The 12,596-nt window shown below is 41.4% G+C and overlaps 1 protein-coding gene across 15 annotated transcripts in view; it reads left to right on the forward strand.

Annotated features, from left to right (window-relative positions):
- The window catches only part of ccdc88ab (coiled-coil and HOOK domain protein 88ab), a 244,703-nt gene that overhangs the window by 38,490 nt on the left and 193,617 nt on the right, over positions 1–12,596 (forward strand). For 14 of the 15 annotated variants that reach the window (XM_080200420.1, XM_080200417.1, XM_080200421.1 and 11 more), the window contains exon 4: positions 7,202–7,271. In XM_080200420.1, the coding sequence (XP_080056546.1) occupies positions 7,202–7,271 (70 nt within the window). Of the gene's footprint in view, positions 1–3,756; positions 3,890–7,201; positions 7,272–12,596 lie in introns of those variants that run through there. The other variant, XM_080200415.1, reaches the window with a different exon arrangement.

Raw genomic sequence — 12,596 nt, forward strand, 5'->3', positions numbered from 1 at the left:
ATTTCTTGCTTTCAAACAACCGCACAGCCTCAAACAGACCATTGTCCGCAGCAAACTACCCAGCCTTCAGGAGAATAGAGACCACAACACCACACAACCCTGCCATAGCAACCTGTGCAAGACATGCTGGATCATTGACATGGATGCCATCATCTCACGTGAGAACACCATCCACCAGACACATGGCACATACTCTTGCAACTCAGCAAACGTCTACCTAATACGCTGCAGGAAAGGATGTCCTGAGGCACGGTACATTGGGGAGACCATGCAGACCCTGTGACAACGGATGAATGAACGCCGCTCGACAATCACCTGGCAAGACTGTTCCCTTCCTGTTGGCGACCACTTCAACAGTCACAGGCATTCGGCCTCTGATCTTTGGGTAAATGTTCTCCAAGGTGGCCTTCATGACAAACAGCGCAGAGTTGCTGAGCAGAAACTGATAGCCAAGTTCTGCACACGTGAGGAAGGCCTCAACCAGGTTCTTGGGTTCGTGTCACACTATGGGTAACCCCCATGACTTGCCTGAACTCGCAACATCTCACTTACTGTCCTGTCGGGAGACAATACACATCCCTTTAACCTATGCTTAATGCTATCTCCATTCACATTGTCTGCACCTTTTAAGACTTGAATAGCAGATTAGCTGCAAAGACTTTCATTCTAATCAGTATTCTGTAAACACTGTGTGCCTTTATATGCCCTGTTTCTAATCAGAACTCTCCCCTCACCTGACGAAGGAGGAGTGTTCCGAAAGCTTGTGGCGTTTGCTACCAAATAAACAAACCTGTTGGACTTTAACCTGGTGGTGAGACTTCCTACTGTGTTTACCCCTGTCCAACGCCGGCATCTCCACATCATGTCTACAGAGGAAAGGAAGGTTATGGCCACTGCCTCTGCAATTTCTATCGTAATTTCCTGTAGTATCTTTGGATATTTCCCATCTGGTCCTGGTGACAAGTTCAGACAGCGTTTCTACTTCGCTATGACTTTGGCACCACTTTCCTCCTTGGCAAACCAGCTGTGATAACCCACCATGAGGTCAGTGGGGACTTTTTTTTTACTCATTCATTCTTGGGACATGAACGTCACTGCCTGGCCAGCATACGTTGCCCATAAATCACTGATCTCCCTGTTGGGCTCGTTGAGTATGAGTTCCACTGGTAACAGGCAGTGGCCTGCCTGTCTGGAATTCATTGCCTGAAACTTTTATAAAGCAGGCCCATGCTAAACCTATGTACCCCACAGTAGTGGTTTTACTTTGCATTATGTAATGAACGAATGTTCCTTTCCATTCAGGGTTCTTGTGTCATTATGCCAGCCAACCTCTGCGACTATGCTTAATTCCCGCCCTTTTTTTTTTGTCCCTAATCAGCTCCACTCCTCCTTATAGAATTATTGAGTCATTGTGACACAGAGAGGCTATTTGACCCATCAAGTCCATGTGAACTCTCTATAGCGCAATCCAATCAGTCTCATTTTCCCCTGCTGTACCCATGTAATCCTATAAATTTATTTCTTGCAAGTGCGAATCCAATGTGCTTTTAAAATCGTTCATCATCTCCATTTTCATCACTCTTGTAGGCAGCAAATTCTAGGGCATTGCCACTTGCTGCATCAAAATAAAATTTCTTCCTCCTGTCCTTCTTAAATTTTGTACCTTTAAATCTGTGTACCCTAATTTAGTCCTTGTACCGGCAGCTGCTTTTCTTGTCATCTTCTTTTAACTTGTCATAATATTGTATTGAATCTTCTCTGAATCCCCTTTGATCCAAGAAGGACAATCCCAGCTTCTCTAACCTTACTTACTTTCTTGTTAACTTCCTTCCTTTAAGGGACCTTTTTGATAAATATCTGCTGCACACACTCAGTAGGATCTTGTCTCCTTCCTATAGTGGGATGGTGAGAATTGGAAGCAGAGCTCCAGATGTGCCCTACCCAGACTTTAGGCACGCAAAGCATAACTTCCTTGCTTTTGTACTCAATAGTTCTATTTTTGAAGCTCGCAATCCTCTACTTTGCTTACCACTCTCTCCTTACGTTCTATCACTTTCAAAGATCTGTGCATGTGAACTCTATGTACATTTTTTTAGAACTGTGGAATTTAGTTTAAAGGTTTTCTCAATTACTTCTCCCAAAATGCATCACATCACACTTTTTTTGTATTGAATTCCATTTGCTACCAGTCTGGGTATCCCAATATCCTTGATATGGGGATGCTGGCATTGGACTGGAGTAAACACAGTAAGAAGGCTCACAACAGGTTAAAGTCCAACAGGTTTATTTGGTAGCACAAGCCACAAGCTTTCACAACACAGCCCCTTCATCAGGTGAGTGGGTGTTGTTCACAAACAGGGCATATGAAGACACACACTCAATTTACAAAATAATGGTTGGAATGTGAGTCTTTACAGGTAATCAAGTCTTAAAGGTACAGACATTGTGAGTGGAGAGAGAGTTAAGCACAAGTTAGAGAGGTGTGTATTGTCTCCAGCCAGGACAGTTGGTGAGATTTTGCAAGCGCAGGCAAGTTGAGGAGGTTACAAATAGGATGACATGAACCCAAGATCCTGGTTGAGGCTGTCCTCGTGCAAAATCTGACAGATGTGTGCGGAACTTGGCTAAGTGCCTGATGACCTCTCTCTGATTACATTTCTTCATTTTGTCTGCTACCACTTTACTGCTGACTGTGAGTACACCAAGGCCACATAGGGTTTATGAGCAGGATATGCCTGGACTAATTCATGTAGTTCAACAGCTTTGCTAGAAATGTGACTTGTTCTAAAGTCTTTAGCACTACAGATGAGATGTTGTATTGCTGAATCCACTGCGTAGCTATTTAATATTGCATGAGTGAATCTAATTGGCAGAAAACTGACACCTGAAACAGGGAGGACATCAGGAGGAAACTGAGACAGATCATCCAACCTGGTCTGTTGCCTGAAGATGATCAGTACCCAGTTTTAAGGTGCTAGATCTGTTTGAATCCATCCTATTTTGCACAGTTGTAGTGCCACACAGCATGATGGAGCATGCTGTTTGTGAATTTGGGCCTTTATCATCTTTAGGGCTATGCTGTAGATTCCACAACTGGATGGATGCATCTACAATAGGTAGATTGAGGATTTGGTCAGGTAGGTTTTTCCCACTTGTTAGTTCTGTTGCCACCTGCTACATCCCATTTTGACAGATATATCCTTCTGGACTCCGTTAGCATCGTAAGTCATGGTGGCTTTAAAAGTTCCTGAGTAAATTTGTGCTCTCGCTACTTTTAGTACTATTTCCAAGTGACACTCAACATGGAGTACTGATTTCATCTGAGGGAGGGCAGTAGTTGGGAACGGAAAAGGCTTGCATTTGTGCTTTTAGAACCATGGAATGCTCCAAAGTGCTATGCTGCAATTAAGTACTTTTGAAGTGTAGTCAAACTTTCATAATGTAGGAAATGTAGTAGCCCCTTTGTATACAGAAGTCCGTACACTGGCTAGATAATGTATTTATATGATAATTGAGGGATAAACATTGGCCAGGTCACTGTATTAGGCCTTGCTCTTATTCAGAATAGTACAGTGAGGTATTTTACATTCATTTGAGCAGACAGGGCCTTGGTTTGCATCTCATTTGCATAACAGTACCTTTGACAGTGTGGCACTCTCTTAGTAATGCCCTGTGTTACCTGATTTTTGTGCTCACGTTCTGGAGTTAGACTTTGAACCCACAACAGACAAGAATGCAACCAACTAAGGTGCAGCCGACAGGAGGTCCTTGCCCATGTTTGACTCGTTGCCTTGTGACTTCATGGGGTCCAGAGTCAGTATTGAACTCCCTCTGTGCCTTCGTCTCTTGTTGGGTCTTTCTTACTGGTGGGGCAAGATAACAAGGAATGGTGAGGAGCAATCTGCAGCGTTATCTGAAAGGTATAGTTCTGTGAATGTGACAGGCTGTTGCTTGATGTGTCTGCGGGTCTGACAATTTTGGCACAAATCCCCCAAGTGTTAGAAGGATTTACAGTGTGCCTTTTGACTATCTAACTTAAGTTGATGACAGCTGCATTGGTCTTGCTCTTCAGCATTTTTGCAGCAGTTTGATACAGCTGACTGACTTCTTGGGTCATTTAGGAGGAAAGTTAAGACTCTGCCACAATGTAGTACATCATTTGGCTATAATATCCTTTGAATAATAATGATCCTAAACTGAACACTATCCTAACTGGCTTAGTCAATCTTCCTGTGCTTGTTTTGTATGTAATTGTCCTCAGCGTTGTTTCCTCACAGTCGTCATCTGCAACAATATGACCTGGTGCCTGGACAGATCATAAAAAGTAAAAAGTACCCAAAATATAGGGGCAAAAGTCAGTGGGACAGGGGTGAAAAGAGGTTTGGTAGAATGAAGTTTCAATTCATTTCAGAATGGGAGCTGACTGAATCCCAGGAACTAAAATATCTTTAGTTTGAAATTTATGCCAATGATAATTTTGCATTTACCCCATAAGTTGACTCAGTTCCGGATTTATTATGTCAAACTGATTCCACTAATTTATTCTGATGAAGTTATTAAAGGGATAGGAAGCAAACTCATCGGTTAGATCTCAAAACTCAAATAGTCTAATCAACACATCTAGCTTTCCATAATCATGTGACTGTCTTGGCAATCGCAAATAAAGGGCAAGATGCAGTTACCCTGGCGGACTGCATGCACAGGAAAAAAAGAATTGTCCAGCAGTGTTTTAAGAATCAAAAGCCTATACAGATGGCCACTTGTGAGATATCACTAGGTGAGTCTGCTAAAGAATTGTACAGGATTGACAAGTTGGTTTGGTCAAGTTGAAAGGCAACAAATGCTTTGTGACTGTTAGTCTCTCTTTGCAACCATTGTGGTATCAAAAAATGCCAAATAGACACAGGGGCACCATGCAACATAATGATCTTTGCTGATCTGTGTGAAGTGATTCAACATGGAGATCCAAAAATTAAGTCCCCAAAGTGAGATTGAAGTTATATGAGGATATGATGCTCATAGTGAGGGGACAAATTTGTCTGACAACCTAATGCAATTGCAAGAAAGAAGATCTCTAATTTTGGGGGAGTGGGGAGAGAATGTCAGTGTACTGGAAGATGGGTGAATGACCAATGGCTCTCTGCTGCCGGCCTCTCCAGCTGGTTGAGGTCTACCACCATTAACATCCATATCCTCTATATTTATAGAGTGCCTTAAATAACCGAGACTCAGCTTTTTGGGCAAGTTTGACACTTAGGATTATTTTGGGAAAATTGTGCCCTATGGGATAAATTTTCCAGTCCCACCCACCATGGGAGTCATTGCAAGTAGGGCAGAAAATTTAGTGGACTGTTTAAAGGTCTGTTGACTTCGGGCAGGAATTTTTGGCCTCTGGGCAGGCACAACCAGAAAATTCCGCCAGGAGTGTGTAATGTATGTGCAGTAGCTGATTAGTTGAACAAACAATTTTGCATGTGAATAGTGGGTGTATAGCGGATAACATTGTGTAACACTCAGTCTCTCAGGATCGTGTATGCAAATATCTTTTGTTCACTGGAAAAAAAACCCATCACCCTTTTCCAATATGAAATTGGGATGTTTGGAACCAGACTGACGCATCTAGCTTTCTGTGGACATGTGACTATATCATGGGGCTGCCTCTGGAAACAGACATCTCAAGAGCAGATGAATAAAAGCACTTGCTGAGACAAGACACTAATTGAAGGCTGCTGTCCTTGCTCATGAAACACCCATGGCATGTGATTTTTTTTCCTTTAAAGCTGAACAAGTACACAGCATTACAAGAGGGGAAAAAAAGGAAGCTTGGACTGCTGATATTGGAAACGAGACCATGATAATGGTAGCTTATAAAGCACTGAAGCATCTTTAATACTAAGACTTCTGCTTCATTATACCTCTGATATTTGGCTTCTCCTGCAGCTGTTTTAAGACCTCAGTAGGTGGCATTTTAGCTGCCTCTATTATAGGCTTAACCATTTTCTTGTCTAATGATGCTGGCAACCTGATGTTAAATGAACAATGGTGTTTCCATTAGATTGAAACTGCTTGTGGAGGAAAGGACGTAGAGAAAATCGTGAGATTAGTGGCATCAGATAGTGGAGATTATGGGGTGGAAGAAGTTTGTTGAATGATGATGATGGGTATGTAATTTTCTTTTGAGGGAAAATTGCTGGAAAACAAAAAGCAGCCTGGTAAATGAGAGGGCTGTATGTTATTTTGATGCATTTAGTTTCCTGTAGAATGTCAGTAAAATTAAACCATAGAAGTTAAATACAATTTCTTCACTTGTGCAAAATTGGAATCCTGAATAGTTCACATCTTCACGAATGCTGCTTTGTCTGTTTTTTTTTAAAAAGAATTACTGATTAATTGATGTTTGGTTAATGTCACAAGTCATTCCAGCAATGAACTTTATTGAATTGCTCTGTGATAAATTTTGCCTATTAAACATGCATTCGTATGCTTGTATATGATCTTTTATTTTCTACCATTAGTCTGTTACATTTATGGAGTTAAAAATATAGTCCTATCAGATCTGCTGCCCGCCCCCCCCCCCCCCCCCCGCCCCGGTATCTTGTCAAAGTGGCTACCTGCCTTAAAGGGTGGGAACTGAATGATATGGATTACACCAGATCCTTTTACCAATGCCAAGTTATTTACTTACATCAGAGGCTCAATAAAGATCAATTTGAAGAGTAAACATGATATTTGTTCTTTTGCATCCTATAAGTCTAATTTAATTAAACAACTTTGAGTTTAAACCTACCACTACTGACACGGACATGTGCGCGCACCAGCCCTCCCACCTTCTTCACTTCTAAACTCTCACCATTTAAGAAATATACTGTACCTCTTTTCTTCTGTCAATATGGATAACTTCTTATTCCCACTTCATTCCATCTGCCTTGTTCACCATCCATATAACTGATTTGTATTCGGAACTAAATGTAATTTTTCCAAGTTTGCGGATGACACAAAACTAGGTCTTTTATGAGAATGACATAGGAGTTTCCTGAGATTCTGTCAAGTTATGACCACTTTCCCCAAAATGTTCTTTTACACAGAGTTATTTCTCATTGCATAGTACTAGATCTGAAACTGTTCTAGAAACCATCTTGCTTGCTTTTTTTTAACTTATTAAATGTATTATGTGGATCAAAACTTTTGTTAAAACTTACAGGAGACACTACAACAGCTAATTATGATGCCTCTTCCAGATGTTCTTGTTCTGGGCCGTACCCCCCTCTCAGGTAGGTTATTTGATTATATGTGATGTGTATGGTGTATTTCAATCACATGATATTTTACCAAAAAGTAAATGTGATTTAAAGGGTAACTTCAACCAGCTGTAAAGCTGGACAGAGCCCGTAATACATGTGGCAGTTGTCAATATTTGTAACTGGTTGCAGAAACAGCTGGCAATCGAATGTCACCCCGAATGGATTTTCCTCATTTGCATTAACAGATCTGCTTGGTAAGTCAGCCTAGAATGCCTGAGACTCACTGTTTTTCATGTTAGCACATTAACAGATGATATAGTTACATCCTGACTAACTACTTTCCCCACAAGATTTGAGTTATTTTGTACTCACAGGCTGCTTGCTGATGTGCAAGACATGCCTGTCATGTTAAAAGATTCCTGAGGCATAAGGAAGCAAGTCTGATTTGTTAGATTTAGTTGGTCACAGTCTGTGGTCATCCAAATATAAAATTGAATTATGAAAGTTTACAAAAGACATTAAAGCAAAACTTCTGTTGTTAGTGAACTATGCAAAATTATTTTAAAAAGCATTTCTAGCTATCTGAACTAATTTGATCTTTGTTTTCTAAGTGACGCATCTTGCTATTTTAATGTGTAAATGCAGTATTCTTGGAAGTACAGCAGTTAGTTTCAATCTCGCACTTGGTGTTGTGTACATGATCCCTTTTAAGAGAGACGAGCAAGCATTTTGCGATATTTGCATTAAGTGCCATAATTAAGAATCGAGCATCAGGAGTAAGCCTTTTCTGTCATTCAGTTAGATCATGAGTAATTTGTGCATCACTTCTACTGACTCAACTTTAACAAACCAAGATACTAACTAATGTTTTTAGAGCACTAGATCAGAATAACAGCTCGTTGAATGCTTGACTGTGTTTGATTATTGTAAATTGGAGTCCTGTGCTAGCTGGCAGCCTTCTGACTTTGCTAGGCATACGTGAATTTCATTTTATCAAAGTATTAAAATGGCAAAGCGCATATCAGTAATGTGCTTTCTGTTACGAAAAGTAGAAACTGATTTATCTTGCAGTTCGTTCATGAAAAGTTTTGCTTTTTGTCAGATGGGAAGTCAAAAATGCAGAGGTAACTGGCATTGTTGCCTAACCTGAAAACCCAATAAGATCTGAAATTGGCACAGACATGGACTCGAGATTTCTGGTTTTTGCGCGTCTGTACCAGTAATGTGAATATAGAATTCAGTATAAAATGGTTTAAGTTTAAAATGAGAATCAAGGTTAGAATTTTTACCTGTTCCTCCTTTATTAATTTTTATAGTCTTTAAATTATTCCATTTTATAGGAGATGAAGTGTAGATTAATGTATCCTTGTTTAATCTGATCATTATCTTTCAAAACTATAGCCGTATCTTTAGGTTATACACAGTAATTGTTTTATATCTACATATGTTACTTTTATTTACTGGGTGGCATGGCGGCAGAGTTGCTAGCACTGCTGCCTCACGGGGCCAGGGACCCAGGTTCAAATCCAGGCTTGTGTCACTATCTGTATGGAGTTTGCACATTCTCTCCATGTCTATGTAGGTTTCCTTTGGGTGCTCTGGTTTCCTCCCACAGTCTGAAAAATGCACTGATTGGGTGCATTGACTCGAACGGGCGCCAGTGTGTGGCGACTAGGGGAATTTCACAATAATTTCATGTAAGCCTTGTGACTAATAAATAAATTTTTATTTGTTTTAAAAACTGAGAATCAGGGCACAAAATAACCTTTTTCTTTCCTTGTCTCACTGTGCTCTATTGCATTTGATCTATCATTTTGTTAATTGTATGTACATTTGGAACACTGTTGAAATTGTTATTGTATCACAGCTTTCCAAAGTTGATTTTCATGTCTGGTGTAGATCAGGTGGCAATAGGGCTACAACATGGTTGGAGACAATTGAATTCTTTCACAAGGTAATTAACCTCATGGATATGCTGTTGATGTCAAGTGTACAGAGACACCTAAAATATTGGGAGTGACTGTTACTGGAGGCTGGCTGTCATGGGAGGCCATCATTGACTTATGGCCCATAAACCTCAGTGACAGTGTGGTCCTAAAGTTAACTGTTGAATATATTTTTATGCATCTGGATATTTCCAGGGTTTTTCTGGAACTGTATGGTCTTGCAGGCAGAAGCTTATTGCTGCATCAAGGAGGTGACAGGACCAGTGACTGTACATTGGACCAAACCCTGTCATCTGCTGGTTTTGGAGCCATCGCAGCATTCACCCAGATACAAAATATCATTGATTCCATCCTGTGGACATTTGAGGATCCCTCAGCCAGTGGGCATTATAAACAGGAAGTGGATCCATTGCATCAACCTTCAACTGATCTGCAACCACTGAAAACACGTCTTGCAGGTGTGTGCCCAATTTATGCATACATAATTTGATAGTCCCTATTACAGTGCTGTCCCCGCCGTGGCATGCATTCAGGAGTGGACCCTCTGGTTCACTGGTTGTCCTCTGATGACATGGCTACTAACAGTGGTGAGAAACTCTCCTTCTATAGCCAAGGAAAGGTACAAAAGCTGCTTTGGGTCAACCCATGTGACTATCTGTGAGGTGTCTGATCTCCTTGAAATGAGATTCCATTGCTTTGGTTTGTCAGAAAGAATGCTGCACTGTGCCCCAGCGAGGGTCTCATCATAGTTATCTGCTCTGCTCTACTGAACCTTAGGGTTGATTAGAGCACTGAATTTGTTGTCCGCCCCTAGTAATCCCAAAGCTCAACTTCGTACTCTGGGATGTGGGTTCAAATCCCACCTCGGCAGCTGGTTGAATACAAATTGATTAAGAAATCTTGAATATAAAACTAATCTCAGAAATGGTGACCATGGCCCACTAATACTGATTGATGAACAAGCTGGATTTTCAATACAATGTCCTTTATCTACAAAATCTATAATCCTTCCCTGATCTAGCTTACATATGACAACAGACATGTGACTATGTGGTTGACTCTTAACTACCCCCTGAAATGGTCCAGCAAGCCACTAGTTTCAAAGACAATTGAGGATGGACAAGAAACGTTGACTTTGCCAGTGATATCCATCTCCCAGTGAAGAATAAAACCTACAACTTCAGAGCAGGGGAGGCCTAGCATCAGAAGAATATAGATGAGCATTATTCCTCATCTGATGTGGCGGATGGGCAAAACAGGAATGTCAGGACGATGAAGCACATGGACAAGAGACCAGGATAATTGAGAGTTGGTATAATCCAATTTATGCCTACTTCCTGCAATCATAATGGGATTGCAAGAAGTGCCTGACTGAATTTTAAAAACTAACTTCCACTTTGGCCAGATATATCCTTCTGCATATCGTTTAACATCACTTGGGAACTCAGCATCTCCATGCACCCTTCTGACATGTCTGAGGAGATGAAGAAATATGCCTGTCCCTACATGACACAAGTGTACTGCTACAGGCACTTCTTGAGCACCGGATAATAAAGTCTACTGATTTGCTATCTGTTCTGCTGCTCCATATCCAATTGTAATGGCGGCAGTGGCCAGAAGTCTGGTTAGCTCTGTTTGAGTGGTTCCTCTATGGTCCGGAGGTAGAGAAATGGGTACAGGATGTGGCCTAGACCCTGGGCTGCACCAGCTATCACTGCTCAAAAACATTTTATGGGTTGGGAGCTGGCCTGCAGCAGCTGTTGCCTGAACCAACCTCTGAGCCTGGTATCTGGGTTAAATTGGCTTCCAGCCTTGCTGCTGAACTGGGCCTTCTATGGATCTTGTGTGTCTGGGAGTAAGCTTGGCTCCTGCTGGACAGCTGGGCATCCTTGAGCAGCTGAGACATGAGCACAAATCACCTCAGTCAGCTCTTTGTCCTCTCACCCTTAGCCTTGGCTGCTGTTTCCATTTTAGCAGCCTGTTTCCAGGAACCAACTTTGAGGCCCTGCACGGAGACATCTTTCAGACTGGCCTCTTTCCCCTTGAATTCCAGTAAGCTTCAAGGCGCTACTGCATGGAATCAAGCACCTAACAGTTGAGGATGATTCAGTTTATTAAACACAGCCTTTAATTACCTATCTATAGTGATAGAATATCCTTATATGATCATATATTAAATAATCTTTCTCTAATGTAGAAACTAAAACCTAATTCCCCAATGTAGCCTTGCAGAGCTTTGTTAGAGTGCTTTATTCTTTCATGGTCAGCATTTATTCCAAAGAAGAGCCATATTGGATTCAGAATGTTAATTTTATTTGTCTCGCCACAGGTGCTGCCGGATCTGAGTTTTTCCAGCACTGTTTTTATTCCAACATCTGTTGCCCTTGAGAAGGTGCTGGTGAGCAGTCACATTGGCATCTGAGGGTTAGGTGAATGTCTCACTGGCCTTTATCCAAGAGTAGGTGCAGTGAGGAGGTAATTAGAAGTAGAGGACACAGTTTAAAAATGGGGGTTCCCATTTAAGATTGAGAAAGAAGGAATTTCTTCTCCTAGGTTCATTAGGTTTGGAATTCTCTTTCACAGAAAACAGTGGAGGCTGTGTCATTTAATATGTTCAAATCAAAGGTTTTGCAGTATGGGGGTAAGGTGGAAGTGACTAGTAGGAAATGGAGTTAAAGTTACAATTGGATCAGCCATGATCTTGGTAAATGGTGGAGCAGGCTTGATGAACCAAATAGTCTACTATTTCTTATGATCTTATCTCTTATTTTTCTTTCCACTGATTTCAGTGGAATCCACTCCATGAATTGTCTGACTGGATTTCCAATTTGTAAGATGGGTATTGATTGTAATGCCTGCAATGTTGAAACTAAAGTTTTTAAAGTTCATTTATTGGTGTCATAAGTAGGCTTACATTAACGCTGCAATGAAGTTACTGTGAAAATCCCTTAGTCGCCACACTCCAGCACAGAGTGAGAATTTAGCATGGCCGGTGCACCTAACCAGCATGTCTTTCAGACTGGGAGAAAAGCAGAGGATACCCATGCAGACACAGGGAGAATGTACAGACTCTGCACAGGCAGTGACCCAAGCCAGGAATTGAACCCTGGTTCGTGGCACTGAGGCAGCAGTGCTGACTGCTGCGCCAACGTGGCATCCCAACTACTTGTTTCCAAGAGTAATACATGCAGAGGAATTTGACTTATTGATGACAACTATCAGAACCAGAGGGGAATCCTTTCTCAACCATATGGGTTGCATGACTTGTGACACAGAGGCAGTGCGATTAGCACACTGAGGCAGAACAATCCCACCCACAGACTTTACAACTCCCTGCATACAGTTTTTTGTCATAAACATGTATTTCAAGGCCTTTGAAGCTCAGAGTTCCCAGATTCTAAAGCTCCAT

This window comes from Carcharhinus amblyrhynchos, chromosome 12, assembly GCF_965287045.1.
Source record: "Carcharhinus amblyrhynchos chromosome 12, sCarAmb.v2.hapA, whole genome shotgun sequence".
Taxonomy (NCBI): domain Eukaryota; kingdom Metazoa; phylum Chordata; class Chondrichthyes; order Carcharhiniformes; family Carcharhinidae; genus Carcharhinus; species Carcharhinus amblyrhynchos.